The sequence below is a fragment of the Ctenopharyngodon idella genome, chromosome 5, assembly GCF_019924925.1.
Source record: "Ctenopharyngodon idella isolate HZGC_01 chromosome 5, HZGC01, whole genome shotgun sequence".
NCBI lineage: Eukaryota > Metazoa > Chordata > Actinopteri > Cypriniformes > Xenocyprididae > Ctenopharyngodon > Ctenopharyngodon idella.
The window spans coordinates 32,835,561-32,855,844 of NC_067224.1; the positions used below are offsets into that span (position 1 = coordinate 32,835,561).

Below are 20,284 nucleotides of genomic sequence, written 5' to 3' on the forward strand. Positions count from 1 at the left end.
CTGTATTGCTTGCTTAACATGAACCCAAAGTATGTTGGAAATTAACATTTATTAATATGTTTAATAAATGAACATTTATTAATAAGTTTAATGAATAATAATTGCACAATAAACATGTATTAAATTGCTTATTAATAAATGTTCACCTTTTGATTATTATTTTATGATTGTTGCCACTTGTAATTATGTGTCTGAGTTTTAATTTCCAACCTATTTTGGGTTCATTTTTAAGCCAGTCATATAGTAATTTTTAAACAATAGTTGGGTTAAATAAAACTACCCAACATGTTGGGCAATCATTTAACCCAATAGGGTAAAATAACTCAAACGCTTGGTTTGTCCATTTTCAACCTAGCTTGGGTTATTTTTAACCCAGCATTTTTTTAGAGTGTATCATTGATAAAAAAAAAAAAAAATTACAAAATTTAAAAATCCTGTGTAAATGTGTGTATTTTAACAATTTTGTTAATTTGTTAATCAATTAAATAGCTGAATAATGACATGAATTATTTATTCAATGAATTATTATTCTATAGATTATATACAGGGCTGAATTTTAAATGAAGGAATTCAGTTTAAAAAAATGTAATAATCTTTGTTTTTTATTAAAATGTAAAAATTCTTATATACTATAAATTTGTATATTCTCAAATCAAGCATTTATTGTTATTTATTGTTTGTTTGTTTGTTTAATTTTATTTTTTGTGCAATGTGTTGTAGTTATGGCCATCAACCAGCAGGGGCTATTGGGGTCATGCTAACCAGCCAAACCTTGACCCCTCAGTTATTTAATGAAATACATATGCTAACAGCAGTTCCTATTTCTCCTTACAAAAGAGGGCGCCTCTCTTCCAAACTTTCTCACTCCTCTATACTTTTTTATCCGTTCTCACATGAAGCCCCTCCCTCTATTTACCTAATTATTGGTCAACCCCAGTCTACTCCCCTTCAACCCTTTCTCTTTCTTACTCTGTCTGTCTGCAAATCTTTATGAGAGAGGAAGAGAGTCTGTGTCCTATGCTTCTTAGAGTGGAAACACATGCTGATAGAAAGAAAACTGAGGAAAAAGACTGAGGATGGAGGAATATTCCAGTTTTTTTTATACCTTTCCTGCTTAACTGAATGTATGTGTTCATGCAACTTGTATATTATATGAAACTTTATTGCTGCATGCAAACTTAGAGAATTGTTTTTGCATCACACAAAATGTGTGTATCTGCATGTGCGTTTGCTATATCACATACTTCATTATGCTTGCCTTTGAACAATGAACTGTTGAACTTCCCTTGAAGTTTTTCCCTGTAGCATGTGGCTCTGATTTGGATTATTTGCTAGACTTGTTTTCAAGCTGTCTGCTCTTTTGAAGTTGTTTCTGTTATAGGCCATTGTGCAGAAGGATGGATTTCTCTGCACTTCACTCTCTTTTACTTCTGCTTTTCACCACCTTCTCCCATGTTCTTGCTGGAATGGACTCTTGTTACAATGAGGAGGGCATCCCGAGCCGCTGTTTGCCTAAATTCGAAAATGCAGCCTTCAGTCGCTCTGTTATCGTTTCAAACGTGTGCGGTATCCCACCTGAGGACTATTGCATGCAGACGGGATCCACACGCTCATGTCACCACTGTGATGCCTCGGACTGGGAACTGAATCGTAACGCCACTTACCTGACTGACTTCCACACGGATGAAGAGCCCACCTGGTGGCAGAGCCAGTCCATGTTCTATGGAGTTCAGTATCCTAATTCGGTTAACATCACACTGCATCTTGGTAAGTCACCAATTGTGCTTTAATATCTATGAAACAGTAGGAAAAGACTCCCCATTGAATGTGCAAAAACAAAATGTGTAATGAAATTTGTACAGATCAGTGTTAAAGGGTTAGTTCACAAAAAAATGAAAATTCTGTCATTAATTACTCACCCTCATGTCGTTCCACACCCGTAAGAACACAAATTAAGATATTTTTCATAAAATCCGATGGCTCAGTGAGGCCTCCATTGCCAGCAAGACAATTTCAGATGCCCAGAAAGCTACTAAAGACATATTTAAAACAGTTTATGTGACTACAGTGGTTCAACCTTAATGTTATGAAGAGACGAGAATGCTTTTTGTGCGCCAAAAAAACAAAATAACGACTTTATTCAACAATATCTAGTGATTTGCAATTTCAAAACACTGCTTCGAAGCTTTACGAATCTTTTGTTTCAAATCAGTGGTTCGGAGCATGTATCAAACTGCCAAAGTCACGCCCCCCAGTGGTGAACCATTGAAATTTCAAAATACTTATGACGTAACAAAGCCTTGTTTACTGAAATCACGTGACTTTGGCAGTTTGATACACTCTCCAAACCACTGATTCGAAACAAAAGATTTGTAAAGCTTTGAAGCTTCACAAAGAGGCGTTTTGATATCGGCCATCACTAGATATTGTTGAATAAAGTCGTTATTTTGTTTTTTTGGCGCACAAAAAGCATTCTCGTCACTTCATAACATTAAGGTTGAACCACTGTAGTCACATGAACTGTTTTAAATATGTCTTTAGTAGCTTTCTGGGCATTGAAAGTGTTAATTGTCTTGCTACACTCAGCCTAGCATTCTGTGCTGCGAATCTGCTAGTCACAATGTGTTTCCACTACAGTGTAAACACCTGAGAAATCTAATGTCATTTTTGTAGCCTATCAGATTAGATGACTCTGATATCTCAGCTGGTTTCTAGTTCTATTACATTATTGCCCTGCAGACTTTAAGCTACAGTGTTTTCAATCATAAGCATTCCCATATGTCTGTAAGAATGTAACTATTTTGAAACTATTTTTTGTTATTTGTATTCTTTAAGGTGAAATGTTGCTCTTTTCTTTCTTCCTTAACCCTCAGAGACCCAGTGTAACAGAATCACAGCATTTGTACAAAACAATTAAAAATAACAAACGTTCACTAAATATGGGTAAAGACTACACATAACAGTAGCTGACACAACAACAGCTTTGATTATTAGCATATTAACTGCCACAGCTTGCTAAAGGAACTCAAAATGATGGCAACCAGCTGACACAATGTTTAACACTTTAGTATTTGACATATATGCACTATACATACACATAATTATTTTATAATATGCTGTGATATGAATGTTTACTACAGTACTTAAATTAGGTTTTTATAACAAATAGTCATGGTTCATGGATTCAATTCCCAGGGAATAATAAAATAATAAAATGTATACCCTCTATGCAAGCTAAAGTGTCTGCAAATATTACATGATATAACATTTCGGCCCGGTTTGACAGACAACGCTTAGATTAAGCCAGGATTAGTTCTTAGTTAAATTAGGACATTTAAGTAGCTTTTATAAATGTGCCTTAGAAAAAAAGCATTACTGGTGTGCATCTTGTGACAAAATAATGCCACTGACATATTTTAAGATGTCAGTACAAGTTGCTTTCAGTTAAAACAGCTCAAACATGCATTTTAGTCTGGGACTAGCTTAAGCCTTGTCTGTGAAACCGGGAATTGAAGCTATAAAATCAGTGTGAAAAGCAACACAAACTGTGGATGGTATCCTTACAAATGGTTTCATCCTGTCTCAGCGGGCGGTTCTAAGTTGCAGTGTGAACCAGACGCGGTTGTAGTCAAAGGTTTGGTTATATGAAGACTATACACTACAGTTATATTTCAGTATTGAGCATGTCTTTGCACCTTTTTCTTGTCATTCCCAAGGGCTGTCAATATCAAAACAGTTGATTCATAATTTCTTAGCACAAACAGACATCTGTCTTTCTGATTCTCTTCTTATCTTGCTGCTAGCTGAATTGTACCACCTTTCAATTTCTGCACCTCATAAGTGCAGATATAATTTGATGATTTTCTTAGGAGCACAATTTGTGAAAGAGAGAAAAAATGGGAGATGAAAGAGCACTAAAATTATTTCAACAGGCTAATCAGGGATAAAACATAAGGTGTATGTTCTTGTGTTTGCTCTGATTCAAAGATCCCTTGCAGTTGGGTGTCTGTGAAAGGCCTTCTCACATTTCCAAACCAAACAGAATGCATCCTGGGGAGGCCTACACACACACACACACACACACACACACACACACACACACACGCAGCAGAGAGAGAGATGGGGGTGGTACAGAAAACACTACAAAGAATAAGACAAACACAGAAAGCAGCAGAGGTCCAGTGGCAGGTCGGGTCTTTCCCATACACACACGTAAACATACACAAACACACACATGCAGACTTCTAAGGAATGTTTCCACATCTGGTTTCCATTGGGGTTTTCATTCAAAGATGTTCAAAGGACCAATATAAGATACAGATGTTTGCTGCAAAATACTGAAATGAACATTACAAATCATTGTGCGCAAATCATACCATTTTAACAAAGCTTGTTTAGACCAAGGGCAAACACTTAGAAATATCATATATGTAAACACTGAAAAAATACAGTTCGTAACTAAACACTTTACGTTTGGTCTGTAAACTCCGTGCTTATCTTCAAGTTCAAGTCATTTACATAGTGCACTGAAAATGGCAAATGTTAACATGAATTTGTTTTACTTTCATTTTATAGTGTTTACAACTATTTACTATTAATTCTGTAATCTTAATGAAAGAAAAAAAAAATCAGTTTACTATACACAGACATGATTACATGCAGCTCTTTATAGTTTATAAATATTGAGTCTGTTCAGGTTCAGTTAAGTTCAGACACAAACACACCCACACAGATAAGTTTAGTCTACTCATTCTTTCCAGGATAACAGCTGTTGCTCTATATTGATGTGGCTTTGTCTAAAGGTACATAACAGTATGAACATACTGTGGCTGTTTCTTTTTTTTTTTATTATTATTATTATTATAATGTGTCAAACAATGAACAGATACAAAGACAAAACAGACAGAATCTCTACAGGAATGAAGTTACATAAAATCTTCATGTAAAGTTCCACAAACAAAATAAGAGAAAGGAAAAGGTAAATAAATAAAAATAAAATAACATCATAATCACATACAGAGGAAACATTATGCATCAGAGGCATTACCAAACAAATCATAAGATTTCAAAAATCTGTCACTTTTCTTGTTTTTAATCAACCTAAGAGATTTGAGAAATGCATCAATTTCAATTAAGAAATGTGAAAAGGTAGGCTGCGAGTTAGAGAATTTTTGCTTATGAATAAAAATTTTTCCAAACAAAATAAAAAAATTAACAATATAATTTATTGGAGTATTAGTTGTACCTTTTTTAGTAACAAATTATATCTTTTAATTGAAAGGATTTGAAAGAATCAAGATGCTTACCTATATGAAGATATAAACTATTCCAAAAGTTTTGAGTTTTTTCACATTGGAAAAATAAATGGATCAGTGTTTCATCATTATTCCTACAAAATGAGCAAGAACTGTTAATCTCCATATATTTTGCCACAGTTTCATTCACAGGGTATATTTTATGTAGCCTAATATCTTAAAATGAACTTCTTTGGTCTTATTTGGAATGCAGTATTTATGAGGTAACAGCCAAGCTTCCTTCCAGTCTATAGATTCGATAAGAGATGCCCAATAACATTTGCCTTTAGGAATGTTACATGTTTTATTTTGAAGAATTGTCCAATATGCTTATTATTACATTTTTTGTTAAATATACTAATTCCATCTAAGATCAAATCAGGTTCTTTTGTGTCACTCTTACTAAAAGTTAGATGACATTTAACAAGGTGAGTTAGACCGGAAGGAACCGGAAGCACTGGGACTAATTTCTTATGCATCTCATCCCAAGCCTCCGCTGCTAATTCCAAAACATGATTTCAGAACTAGTAACGGAGGCTTGGGCCTTGATAGCAGACTAATACAGTTGGTACAGTTAATAACATAGTTGAGAGAGAGAGAGAGAGAGAGAGAGAGAGAGAGAGAGAGAATAAGCATATGTAAATTAGCCTACCTGAGTCTGTGCATCTCTAATGGCAGCAGTGTCTCTACTAATAGCGAAACTATAAGTTTATCTAATGTTACCTCAAGAACCGCACAGTTATTACCTCGCTGGTGAGAAATGCCATATATCTTTTAAGTTGCTAAACTATTTTACTGATTATTTTGTCAGAGCAGTGCTGACAAAACATTTCTATGTGTGTGTCTGTACTATACAGAACATGTGTACGTTTGAAAGAGAGAGAAAGTGAGCTGGAGAGAGTATGCGCTTTCAGGACACAATAAAACGTATTTTGTGGCAAAAGCCATGACAATAATTTGTCGTTTTCATCCTATTGTTTACTATATTTATTTGCTTGGTCGGTGTTGTGGGTTTTGTTTCTTTTGCGGTTGTAGGCTGTAGGACCTATTGAGATAACTGAAAACATTTGGCGAAGTGATATGGAACTGCAATGCGGCCAAGACCTGCCAGAACTACTTTAGCCGTGCGTTTACCTTAAAATAATTGCACACCTTAGAACAGTGGTCAACCAATCAGATTTGAGTATTCAGCAGCTCTGTAGTATAAAAACACATTAAACCTGTGAGAGACAAACATATTATTTATAACCTACGTACATATACAAATTCAAGTCCTGCAGACTGATTAATTGTTTTGTTCCAGACCGTTCAAGATTAGAGCTGGAGACCAACTCTTGTTTTATTTTTATTTTTCTCCCGCTTGATTTCACTCCATTTCTTCTCTTGGTTTTTCTAGCCAAGATAATCTTCTCACATGCTGAGGTGAAATTATGCTTAAATGATTTCAACATGGCAACCGCCATGGTGTGGGTGAGCATGTCTGTGTATACAAAAGAAAGATTAAAAAAAAAAAAAAAAAGAATAATGTTTTTTATTTTTGTGGTGGAGACTCTTTCTGCAGATAACATTGTTTAGCCTGTATGGCGACAAATGACTTGTGTCTTTATGTGTGAGACATTGACTAAAGGGTTAGTTCACCCAAAAATTAACATTTTGTCATTAATTACTCACCCTCAAGTCGTTCCACATCCAGAAGACGTTCGTTCATATTTGGAACACAAATGAAGATCTTTTTAATGAAATCTGAGAGCTTTCTTTCCCTCCATTGACAGCCTATGCAACTACTGTACCACTTTCAAGCCTCAGAAATGTAGTAAAGACATCATTAAAGTAATTCATGTGACTCCATTGGTTTAACCTCAGTTTTATGAAGCGACGTGAGTGTTTGTTTGAGTTAAAAAAAAATAATAATTTACCACTTTATTTACAAAATATTAATCTCTAAAATATTGCTCAGAGACGCACAATTGTTGAGAATGATTTGACTTTATCTGGACATATTTTCATCTGGTGGGGCAAAAACAGACAAAATAACTGGTAAAATTGTGCCTGAACCACATACTCAATATTAGCTTCATGTTTATTGAATTGTTGTGTACAATATCACACTGCAATCACGCTGTTTGTCTGTATCAGTACAGTCGTGTGATTATTGCTTATTTAGACCTCATACAGACATTTGCCAGCTGTGGGATTTATTAGTCGATGACGACTCTGTGATCTTTTGGCTGCAACACTGGTAATAAGTATGTTAGTTTTACAGAGATGGTAGCCAATCTCAAAACACGGCAGAACAACAACAAACTTTATTTTGACTAAATTTAAACAAAATAACTGTGTTATTAGTTATATCTCTTTCAGTACACTGGCTGCAGGAACAGGCCCTTCTGGAGCATCCTAAGGTTAAAGACATTTCAGGAACTCTCCAGTTCATTTGGACAATTAGATTCAAGCAGCAATTAAACTGACAAAGTACCACAAAGTATGCCATTTTCTCAAGACACAAACTCCACATATTCTCTACAGACACACAAGAAAGCTGCTTTCCTCTCTAAAGTGTCCTTGTCCTTTTTCATCCTTAATTTTCTATTGGCTTTATCCTGCACTTGTGCACTCTTGATGTTGGCCCATTATAGATGAAGGATGTACACTGTAAAAAGTGGTAACCTGCAAATATTACCTAAAGAGCTATTTGTACTATATTTATTCCATAAAGCTATTTTAATCAGTATAAATTAATGTTTTTAAAATGGTTGATTCAGGGACATTAAATAATATTTGGATATGGATAAACCATTTAATTTAAATGTTAATTTTTTTTTCAGTGTAGATGCAAATCTTACATTAACTCAGTTTACAGGTCACATTAATTATGACCAGGACTTTAATTATGAGGCTACTGTAACTATGAAGGTACTGAATTTTGTGAGATCTGTCCAGATTAGCACTAATAATTGTAATGACTTTAATGTTGTTGTTGTTTTTCCAAGGCAAATCCTTTGAGATCACATATGTCCGTTTGAAGTTCTACACCAGCCGACCAGAGAGCTTTGCCATCTACAAGCGTACGGAGGAGAATGGACCATGGCAGCCATACCAATATTACAGTGCTTCCTGTCGCAAGACGTACGGGAGGGACAATAAGGGCTTCATACGTCCAGGCGATAAGGAAAGGATGGCACTCTGCACGGATGAGTTTAGTGACATCTCTCCACTAACCGGCGGAAATGTGGCCTTCTCCACATTGGAAGGACGACCTAGTGCCTACAACTTCGACCAGAGTCCTGTGTTACAGGTATGTCATGTTATTTTACAGTATGAGAGTTTGGCTGTCAAGTAATACAATAGTATGATTTTATATTTAACCCATCTGGATACATCTTTTAGTATGCCAAATTTAAACATGAACAATTTCTAATGTAAACCCAAGGGATTTACAGTGTACATACATAAATATTTACCTTCATGGCTTGTTGACAATAACTTGAGGATAAGTTTTAGTTAGCAGCTCATCTCCTCAGCCTTTAGATATGTAGATGGTTGTGCTTTGTTGTTTCAGAAGAAAGCTTTAAGGAAAATATACCTCACTGTCAAGCTACTCTAACTTTCAAACTTTCACAGCAGAATCTTACGGCTAAACATGGGTATGCTCAGCATGCCGTGCTACTAAATACAGCCTGCAACCTTTTCCAAAGATTTCTAGGGAGCTTCTTTCACACAGAGATACAGTCACAGCCATCAGATGAAGTTCAGAAAATCAAAGGTGACAGGCAGCTGCCAGAGCTCACCCAACTGTTTAATACAGTATATGAATGCACACATATATAGGTGTTTTTGCAACTTTGGGCATTTTGGTCCTGTAGACCTTTAGAAAATAAACACTTGATTCACACTCTCACTAGTTTATTTGTCTACTAACAATTTCCAATTGTGTTTATATATACACATAAAAATGGAAGCTTGTTTCCGCCACAGAATAAAGCAGTTTAAAGGGATAGTTCACCCAAATGAAAATTATCCCATGGTTTACTCACCCTCAAGCCATCCTAGGTGTATATGACTATCCTCTTTCAGACGAACACAAATGGAGTTATATTAAAACATATCCTTGCTCTTCCAAGCTTTGTAATGATAGTGAATGGCGCTCCTGATTTTGAAGTCCAAAAAAAGTGCATCCATCCATCATAAAAGTAATCCATACGACTCCAGGGGGTTAATAAAGGCCTTCTGAAGCGAAGCGATGGGTCAAACTCAAGCTCCTCTTATTTATATCAAAATCCTCTGATATTTCTCTTTAAAAATTCTCGTTTTAGACTTCTAATTCGTGACCGGTGTTTTGTTTTGCTCTATACTCTGCGCTTCCACGTTCATCGGTGCATCATGTGTCAGGTCAGAGATTGCTCTTTTGGAGTAAGTCAATTTGCGTAGGCCGTCTGCCGGAAGCTTGTTAATTTAGTTTATAAAGATTTAAATACGGATTTTTTTTACAAAAACCCATTGCTTTGCTTCAGAAGGCCTTTATTAGCCACCTGGAGCTGTGTGGATATATTTTACGATGGATGGATGCACTTTTTGGACTTCAAAATTGTAAGCACCATTCACTACCTGTCACGTTTCGGTTTGTGTTTGAACTTTCTGTTTGCATTTCGATCAGCTCCTTTGTTCAGTTTCCCGCCACTCCTTTGTTTCTATGGTTACCATCATTGAGTTCATTTGTCCCAGCTGTGTCTGATTAATTAGCTTGTTAGCGCCCCTTGTATTTAAACCCTGTGTTTCTTTCGGTTCTCTGTCTGTCCTTGTCATTGTCAAGTTGGCTGTTCTGTTCTTGGTTCTGAGTGTTTTGTAGAGTTTTGAGTTTGTTTGAATAAAGAAGCTGCTGTATCAAGATCCTGACTATATTACTTTGTGCTGCAACCAGCATCCCTGACACTACCATTATAAAGCTTGGAAGAGCTGGGATGTTTTGTAATACTACTCTGATTGTGTTTGTCTGAAAAAAGGTAGTCATATACACCTAGGATAGCTTGAGGGTGAGTAAATTTTCAATTTTGGGTGAACTATCCCTCTAAAACATAATTGTGACTTTTTTTCCTCACAATTCTGACTTTTTCTTGCAGTTGTGAATTTATCTCTCATTTCAGACTTCTTTTCTTAGAGTTGTGAGATATAAAGTCCAATTCCAATCCAATTTCTCAGAATTGTGAGTTTATATCTCACAATTCTGACTTTATGACTCGCAATCGTTGGCTATAAAGTCAGAATTGCAAGATATAAACACAATTCTGAGGAAAAAAAGTCAGTTTATAAAAGTCAGTTGAGTTTATATCTTGCAATTCTGACTTTATAACTTGCAATTGCGAGTTTATATCATGCAATTCTGAGGGAAAAAAAGTCAGAATTGTGAGTCTTTTTTTTTTTTTTTTTTTTTTTTCTCCAGTGGCGGAAACAAGCTTCCATACCAGACAGTTTTAATGTGACCTTCACAAAAAATTTAAAAATCTGCCATTTTTAATAAAAATAAAATTCTCTCTGGAACATTAAAGTGTGCAAAGTTGTTGAATGCCCATATATTGAAGTAGGTACAGCCCAAATCAAACCAGATTTGACAGGATATTAGATGAGTACCTGCAAAAAGATCATGGAGAATGGGATCTCACTGCCTCCACATCTATTTTTGTAACAAGAAAATGGATTTAAGAAAAAGTGTTATAACAGAAAGGTTACTGAAAGGTTCAAACTGATGTGCACATGCCTCTCAGATTTGTAAGGCAAGTGGATTTTGAATGCAGCTTCCCAGAAAAGTAACTTCAATAATAATTAAATTGCATGATTTTTGTAGATAAGATTAAAATAATGATGTTACAAGAGAGCAGAAAAGAATAAGCAGGGCAGGTGTGATTTTGACTGAGTGCTTTATGTGCGGCGCATATTTTTTCCTTTTCACAGTACCGGGAGTGATTCTAGTGTACCGACAGTTCTCGTATTAACTGTCGGTACTTACTTCTGTTCTTGCTGGAGAGATATTGAAACTGAAACTGCTAATTCACTTGCAATCTTGCACGCCAAGTCTCTCTTTAGTGCACAGTTGAAAATATTTAGACATAGAGCAATAGTGCAGTGTTATTACATTTCTCATAGACAGTGTCAGCATTTCTCTGTCCCCCATTTGAGACCAGCGAGTTTTTAGGGCTGGTGTTACATTGAATGTTGTAGTGACGTAGGAGTTAGGGTTGGAATTAAGGTTAGAATGACAACAGCACCTACTAGTCACAGGATTCAGTGTGCCACATTGAAGTGGGGCTTGCCTGGAACCCAGACATGAACCATTTCGGTGGAAAAGCACTAATATTTGAGGCCCTGTTTGCACCTGTGTTTAGCACTGATCCAATTGCAAATGAATGAATAAATGTTAATGGGGTAAATGGGGTACTTGCCATGCAGTAGTTGAACAGGCATAAAGATATTTGTACCTACTGAGATTTGTTGTGGAAGTGTGTAAAGGCCAATTTTTAGTTAAGGCTTTTTCACTTTCAATCTTTTCATCCTCCTCCTTTCTCTTACTGTTTCAAAGAAAAACAGCTAGCCTGACTGTTTACAAAGATGAGAGCCACTAGAGGACAACCAGAGAGGGAGCAACAGAAAAGAAGGGATGTCATTTTATTTAAGAGCAGAGATAACAGTTTGGCTTCTTGTGATTGAGGCTTGTAGCCGAAAGTGTGAAATAGAATCTCCCTATCACACAGGAGATGAATTGGGTTTTTAAAATGAGGATGTAAGGGGACTCTAGTGGCCCCACAAAAAAGAGAGACGGAACTGGAAGAGAGTGCTTGAGTTGATGTAGTCCAGCTGTTGGGCTGAGGGGTAGATAGTAATCAGCATGTGTATACACGTACACATACACACCAGTATGTCTTCCACTATAGACCTGGATCCTCAAGGCTAAACAATAACCACTTTATTTAGTGGAGCTTGTTTTTGTTCAACCTGTTTTAATGACTAATCTCAGAATCCATTTCGCACATACATCTGCATTGCTTCTCATAATGGGCTCTCTGCAAGCGGAAATGGATCCTCTGTAGACAGCAGAAGAACTAAGATTCTCCAGTTACCCAAATGTCACTTTGTTGCTGGCCTAGTTATTTTAATTCATTTTCTTGATTTCCTGTGATCGACATGAGGGTATGCAGAGAGCAAGAAAGATGGGAATAAATGAGATAAGCTATGAAAATAACAGCATATGAGAACATTAAATTGCTGGTTTCGTTAAAGCAGAAGATATTTATAGTACATTTGACACTAAAGTAGTATGTACTATAGGAAATGTTTTTACAAAAATAAATAATGAATCCATTAAGCATACTCAGAGTAAATCACGCATTTAAACAAACAGTGATGAATGATTTAAAGCCTGTTCGCACAAATAACCATAATGATAACTGTATTAGCATTCACACTAACAGATGATAATGTTATGTTATTTTCGTGTTATAGTCCACAATTCATTTATGCTCTGTGAATGTAATTGCAGTGCATATGTCAAAGTAGGATGGATTAGGATTGGCTTTTATTGTTTTTATCATTCATCATCCACAAAACAAAAAAACAAAAACAAAAAAAAGTTCTGAAAGTGATGCCAACGATAGATTTGTCGTGGACAGGGTTGTGAAAAATACAGATTTGAAGAATTTGAATTTTCTTTGAAATTGCCACACTTTGCAGGAAGTTGAATTGAAATGACAGGAAGTAGAATTTACTGAATTACAATTCAGAGAAATTTGACAGGCAGGGAAATGTGTTCTTCCAGTCTTGCCATAAATATAAATGCGTGTTGTTTATAGTGCAAAATTCAGTAGGTGACATTTCTAACAGATACAGTATGTCTATCCCTGTATAGCGTTGTCAAAAGTACCGTCTTCGATACCAAGTCGGTACTGAAATTTTAAAACTGTGATGCTTTGAGCACCTCTGATTGACCATTGTGTTCATGCGCTCAACATATTTGTCTGTGTTTGGTTACAATGATCAACGCACGGGAGCGTTTAAAAACACCTGGAAGTGTTTGAATTTGAAAGCAATCCGCTGATAGACGCCTGCTTTCAAATGCTCCCGTGTCTATCTGTATAAGCGCTCGGTGAAGAGCGTCATTGCTGTCTATTTACAACATGTTTTTGAAGCGCTGATCATTGTAGCCAATCACAGACATATCTGATGAGCGCGTGAACACAATGCCCAATCAGAGGTGTTTACAAATCCACTCAACAGCACTCAAAGCATCACATTTTTAAAATTTCAGTACCGACTTGGTGCCGAAGTCGGTACTTTTGACAACACTAGCTTGTAAGGCCTATTCTATAGTTAAAAATTAGTCATTGCATGAATGTCTTTGTCTTCTAATTCTACTTCCTTCATTTTAATTTTGAATTGCAATTCTGTACACCAATGCAAATTTCTGTTAAATTCAAAACATATAACATATATAAATTTCAACATGTATACATGCATACAATCATGATTGATAAATTATAAATACTTAATAGGATTCTGACATGATTTACATGCTAGTTTGAGGTAAGGGTTTTGCATACATGAGCACTTAACGTTTTACTGTTTCTTCTCAGCCCTGCACAAACACACACACTTGAACTCCTGCCTCCATTTATCTCCCTTTGTACTCATTACTTTAATCACTAATTCTTTCACTCTGTAATTAGAGAGTGGAAGTAGTGATTTAGATACTCTGTGAAACAGAGGGGAAGTCAAGTGTCTTTCATTTTCTTGCCTCGCCTCTTTTCTAATGTCTGGACCCCTGAACTTTCCACTGCCACCATGTTTCTTTTACAGAACAGCTTTATTTATGGTAGCTGCAGTCTGACCGCTGTGATCACATGCTTCTAGGGGAATAATTCTGTCCACAAGGAACTGCTTACCTAGAGTTTTTAATTGTGTGTGTGTGTGTGTAATTAATGTTTCCTTCCAAAAAAGCTATCAGTGACTAAACAATGACAAAAATTGCTTTGCTTATAGCTTTTGAAACAAAACAGTTTTGATATTCAGTTACATTTGAAAGATTCATTTAAAATGCTTGCTTTCTTTGTTAGCTTTTTTTCGTAATTTTAAATTAATTTTGTTAAACTTTCTAGCAGGGTATGAGTAGAATTTCTTTTGAATGTTGAATATTTTTAGTTATATGCATATGCATGTGACTGTCCTGCAGGCAGCAACGATAAATCAAAACTTATTTTAGTAGTTACATTTATTAAGGCAATTTGATATCTGTAATTCATCTGGGCATTGACACTTATATTACATGCAGTCACTTGTTGGAAAGCATCTGACCAGGAAGTAAATGTGTATAGTGTTGTATTCACATTCAGCTATTATTTTCTGTTACCACCCAAGCTTTCATAACATTTCTGAAGTTTTTGAGGCAGTGCAGTGCTGCATTTTTGTGATCGTTAACAAGAATGATGGCACAGCACGCTTCCCATTTCCCCTCTCTGTCACTTCTTTGATGATTGATCGTTTTTAGCTTTCAAAACTCTGTCAGATTTTTTAATAGCCGAGCTTTCCCTAATGGCCTAGTTGCCCATAGATTTCTGCTCAGTGAGGCATACATCGACATGCTGATTATAAAGCAACCCCTGATCAATACCTAAGCCAGTTTACATGGAGGTGGTGACAAATCTTAGTGACAAATCAGTATCTTTTATTTTTTGTTTGCTTGTCCACTTGGAGCACTCTTATCTTTTTTCACGTTCTCTCATTCTTTGTATTTCTCCATCTTCACACGCCTCCTTATTTTAACGAGAAAATGAGTGCGCATTCACTTCTAATCTGAATCAATAAAGTCAAACCCTTTTATTACCACACATACATCTCGCTCTCCCTCTTATTTCTCTCACTGACATATTGTTAAATTAAAATGTGAAAAGGGAAAATGACTCATTTGACTGGCCATTTACAACTCATAGTTTTTTCTTCAGCTGAAGCAGCCTGAATTTTCATGGTGATGAGCTGAATTCTGTGAGCTGACCTTTGTAAATGTGGCAGACACGACTTGTGAAGCATGTTCTTCATTATAGCAACTTTCCTTTTTCAGTCTAGACAGATACCATTTTAAAAACCCTTCAACTCACCTTCTCAGCCCAAAAAAAACTTTTCACAGTGAGCCTTAAATACAAAATCAAAACAAAACAAAAACTCAGAAGACTTTGCCACTGCAAAAAAGCAAACACGGATATGCACATTTATTTTGCTTTGTGTGTCAAAATTAATTGCCAAATACACAACAGGTAGACGATATATTTTCCCCCTTAATCCTCAAAGAAACAAGCATTAACACTTTCATTTTTCATGTTTTTAGGAAGTCACTAGTTTAAAGGGTATAATGCCATTTTTACAAGATGTAAAATAAGTCTCTGATGTCCCCAGAGTGTGTATGTAAAGTTTTAGCTCAAAATACCCCACAGATAATTTTTTATAGCATGTTAAATTTGTCACTTTTTGAGGGTGAGCAAAAACGCTCCGTTTTTGTGTGTGTCCTTTAAATGCAAATGAGCTGCTGCTTCTAAGCAGAGGGCAGGGTTTCAAGAGCTCCTGTTAGCACATAGTGTTAGCATTGCCTCAGCAAAACTCACTGAAAATGTCAGAAACCGTTCAGTCTTTTATGTTCAAACCGGAGTTGGACACTGATGTAGAGACTCAAGAAGAAGTGACAACATGTAGAATACAACAGGATGTTTCTAAATGGTTAATTGCTTAATTTATGTAGCTGATGTGGGCTATCTTAAAGTCATTGATTAGCTTATTGTGATAATCTATAAATCGCTCATGTGGGAACTGTTGTAAGATGCCTACAGAGCCAGAGAATATATGCTGCATGAAGATAGAACAGGTATAGTTTAGTTCAATTACATTATAACTTATCTTGGCATCTTGCTTTAATGACATGCTATTGCATTTGTGTTATGTAACATGGCCTCATCCCTTTGCTGCGTGTTCTCAGGGGCAGGGTTTATGTAAATTTTAGGGTTAGTGATGTCACCAACCCGGGAAGAAGCTTGTTGTAGTCCTTAAACAGAGAATTCTTTAAAAGAAAATATCTCCCTTTGCTTTGAACTTTGAGCGTCGTAACTTTGCAGATGTTGTTTGTGCTCTAACAGCAACATTACACACTAACTAAAGTTAAAAAAGTGAAATCACAATCAACCACCCCTTTAAAAATAATGTTTTTAAACATGTTTTGTAAAATTGCAAAACATATTGATTGATATTTTTGGTGAATATAATCAGTTTTCAATCAATAAAAAAGAGAAAAAATTATTGGAGGTCAAATGCTTATTTGGAAAATGACTTGTTCCAAAAATCTTTGCAAAGTTGTCAGTAAGCGGTGACCTTATTGTGTGACTTTTGCAAACTGTGACATTCAGCATGTCTTTTTTTATGTTGCCCTTAATTCTTGCTGTGATATATTTGAGTTACAGCCGCTGTTACATGCAATTTTTTACATTTACATTTAGTAATTTAGCCGACACTTTTATCCAAAATTACATGTGTACTCACACTAGGCTCTCTGACCCATGCCCGAGTGCGTTTGACCCCCAAAGCCCGGTTCGTTTGACTAGTGTGATCACTCCGTTCCACGTCCGGGCGCGGTTCGTTTAGCCCTCCCTGGCCTGCTTGGAAGAGGTGGGCCAGAGCACGGTTCAGTTGGGCTCGAGCATGGTTCGCATGCAGTGTGAGCGCTAACCGCGCCGGAGCACGGAACAGCTACTATTTTGTGTGCGCTACTGTCATCATTATGACGGAAAACATCTTTATTACTACTTTGATAGTACACTTTTCAATGAATGTAATTCATTTGAGTGTATTTTGGTTTATAATGGGTCTGGTTCTCCCTTTATTGATGAACAGGAATTGTAGTTTGTGAGTAAAGCTGCAAATAACTCCATTAACGTCAGCTGTCTTCTTAATAATCCTCTGATACGTGCAAGTGAAAATCTCTGCACGGCATAAATGATAAATCTATTTGGCAGTATCTTAGCGAAAGTGCATTTCTTCCTGTTTTCTTCTATACAAAAAGTTGCGTCGTATATGACGTAATCGTGCCCCGGCCTGGAACAATAAGTGCAGTGTGAGTGCGGGCCAGCGGGTGAGGGGGGAGGGGGGGGCAATGGCGCCCTGCCTTGGTTCAAAGCAACCGTGCCTAGTGTGAGTACACCATTATGAGGAACATCACAAGAATTTTTTCATACAAGAGCTGACAAGTCACATACCGCTATGCAGCATTTCAAGAGTAAACTGGAGAAGTTACGACTAGAGCAGAAAAAAAGCAGAAGAGTGTAGAAAGAACAAAGGTTTCTGTGTGCGTATGTGTGTGTACCTACTTAACCATATTTTGGGGACAAATTTGTACCCAGAAGTGAGCTAAATTTGACAAAACCTCCTTTTAGGGCATTCTCATGTGTGCATTAAGTCATCATGGATTTTATACAATGTAAAAATGCAATTTTTCATCACAGAATAAGGCAGAAAATATATATTTTTTTATAAAATATAAATATTTGCCTTTGTCCATATAAGAGATTTCCTGAAAGTTCACAAGTTATTAATTCTATGAGTCCGTTTTGGACTTTCTGAGAGAGAGCACCTTCTAGCTTCAAGTATGAATGAAACATACACTACATGAGTGTGTTTAGCACTTCATAATGCTTACATCGCCTCATTTTGGATAAGAATAAAACGTCAGGTCATGTGTAGAATATCTTGTCTCTTTGAATTTAAATCTGGATTTATTCACAATGGCACATGAAAACCTCTCAGTGAACTCACTTGTGGGAGACAAATTTACATTTTATTAAAAGTCCCCCGCATATTCAGTGCCCGTGCTTGGCAGGTTTCGATTTAAACAAACTCTAGTGTGATTGCTCTGTTAGTCCAGCTCATTTGAATAATTGTGAACGCTGCCATCCAAACCTTGGTGCACACCAAACAAGTGGACTGAGACACCTGAAAAGGTTGGTCTCAGTCCACTTCTAAACAAACTCTAGTGTAGTTCGACTGAAATATGAATGCAACATGGACCAAAGACATCCAAACGAAACAAAAACAGGACGTAATGTCACAAGATGCCACCTTAAAGAGGACAGAATGCTCAATAATGCCTGTTTTTTCTTGTCATTGTCGCAATGTTGTCCATTACAGTTCATGGCACTGTTTAGACTCCATTATGCGATTTCTTAACTTAACTCTTAACTCTACAAGGACGGCATTAAGTCCAGCACACAGCACTGTTTTGGAAGATTAAGTTCCATTGCGAATTTTACATCATAAAAGCCTTTTTTTGTTTTGTTTTTATATCTTTGTGTGCTGTTAAAAATGACAGTGTGAACGCTAAATGAACCAGGACTAAATGTATCATTCTTTTTTTTGTTTGGACCGAACTACAAAGAATGAACACACCCTAAATTATTGAATCGATTGACAGCACTTGTTTCATCAGTGGCTTGGGGCTGTTTATTTTTTGCCTAAGGTATTGATTTTGCATTTAGCTTTACCAGAGGCTGGTATTGTACCAAAGCCAAAAGTTTTCTACTGATCCTAACCTATAGGCCAGGCATATTAAATAACTACTCCTCTAAACCTCCTTTCTAGTGGCGTGTTTAGGTTATTGGGGGCCCTAAGCAAATCTCCGGGAGGGGGCCCCGTGATTGCATTCCCAGGGGTTTATCAGCTGGCAAGTTTCAATGCACATTTAAGAGTGCAGGTTGCAACTATTTTTAACAATAATGGAAAGATTTGGCTTATCAGTATGTCACCATATCACCCTGTTTAGACTTTGTTTTCTGTTTTGCATCATTTCCTGCCAGTCTGTCATCATAGTTATGCATTCTGATTAACAAGCTTGCAATTCGATTCAGCATCAGTAACTGATATACTGTATATCCGGTACATTACATGGCAAATTTTCTCAAGAAAAAAAAAATCTCTCAACTAATGCTGTAAAATATACACAGATCAGATGGTACTACAATAATATTAAAGGTTAAAATGAACTTATTTGTATACAAACTAAAATTACACTTAAGGAAATTTTTATAATAATAAAGTTATAATAGGCCTACTAACTTTAAAATAATTTCTACTCCAATTCGTTTTTTTAAATATAAACATTTAAATGGTGGCTGTCAACTTGATGGATTTTTTCAAACGTGCATTATATAGGCTATTAAAGAACATTAAAAATTATAATTAATATGTAATATGGTGCATATAGGCTATTAAGCTAAATGCTCCTCTCTAGAGTTCATTTTTCTAGCTGACTAACGAGTTTATGGTCATGATGAATATGTTTGTTCTGAGGTAAATGTGACGTTACGTTTGTTTATTACAAGATATTTTAATAACGTCTTTCTGCGGTTGAAACAATGATTGAGCGCGATTACACTAGACATGATATGAATTTTGGTAAGATGTTCTGTATCTTTTAACATACCTTTAGTTCATTCATGTTTATTTTGCGCTGTAACTGGTATTAAAGCGGAGGAGAGGATCAGCTCACGTGCGCATCAGGCTGCCACTTCTCTAGAACTGAGGCGTTACGATCTGTCACGGTACATTAAAGAGCGCCAGATCCTTTTTCTTGCGCTTTTTAAAGCGGGTATATGCAAATCCTTGACCTTTCCTAGTGGGTATACGACATACCCGCGTAACCAGTAGACTACACCACCGTGGGGTCCCCCTCAGGAGAAATCGCGGGGGCCCCCCCAAGTCCGCGGGGCCCCACGCAATTGCGTGCTTTGCGTGGTGGGTAAACACGCTACTGCTCCTTTCTTACGCTAACTAGTTGTGTAATTGAGAGATGAACATGTTATCAGTATTAACATACTGTACTAATATTGTAAGATTAATTACAGTTTAAAAAAAGGCGTACCCTGACACATGGTTGACCCTTAATGTCTCCTCTGCACAACCATATTTCATCAGGTTTG

General features: G+C 36.4%; 1 protein-coding gene across 2 annotated transcripts in view; it reads left to right on the forward strand.

Moving 5' to 3' along the window:
* Window positions 1-967: 967 nt before the first annotated feature.
* lamc3 (laminin, gamma 3) overlaps window positions 968-20,284 on the forward strand; it is a 77,735-nt gene continuing 58,418 nt past the window's right edge. Inside the window, exons 1-3 of one of the 2 annotated variants that reach the window (XM_051895076.1) lie at window positions 968-1,124; window positions 1,382-1,767; window positions 8,285-8,589. In XM_051895076.1, coding sequence (XP_051751036.1) covers window positions 1,123-1,124; window positions 1,382-1,767; window positions 8,285-8,589 — 693 coding nt within the window. In that variant the 5' untranslated portion in view covers window positions 968-1,122. Of the gene's footprint in view, window positions 1,768-8,284; window positions 8,590-20,284 lie in introns of both variants that reach the window. The other variant, XM_051895077.1, reaches the window with a different exon arrangement.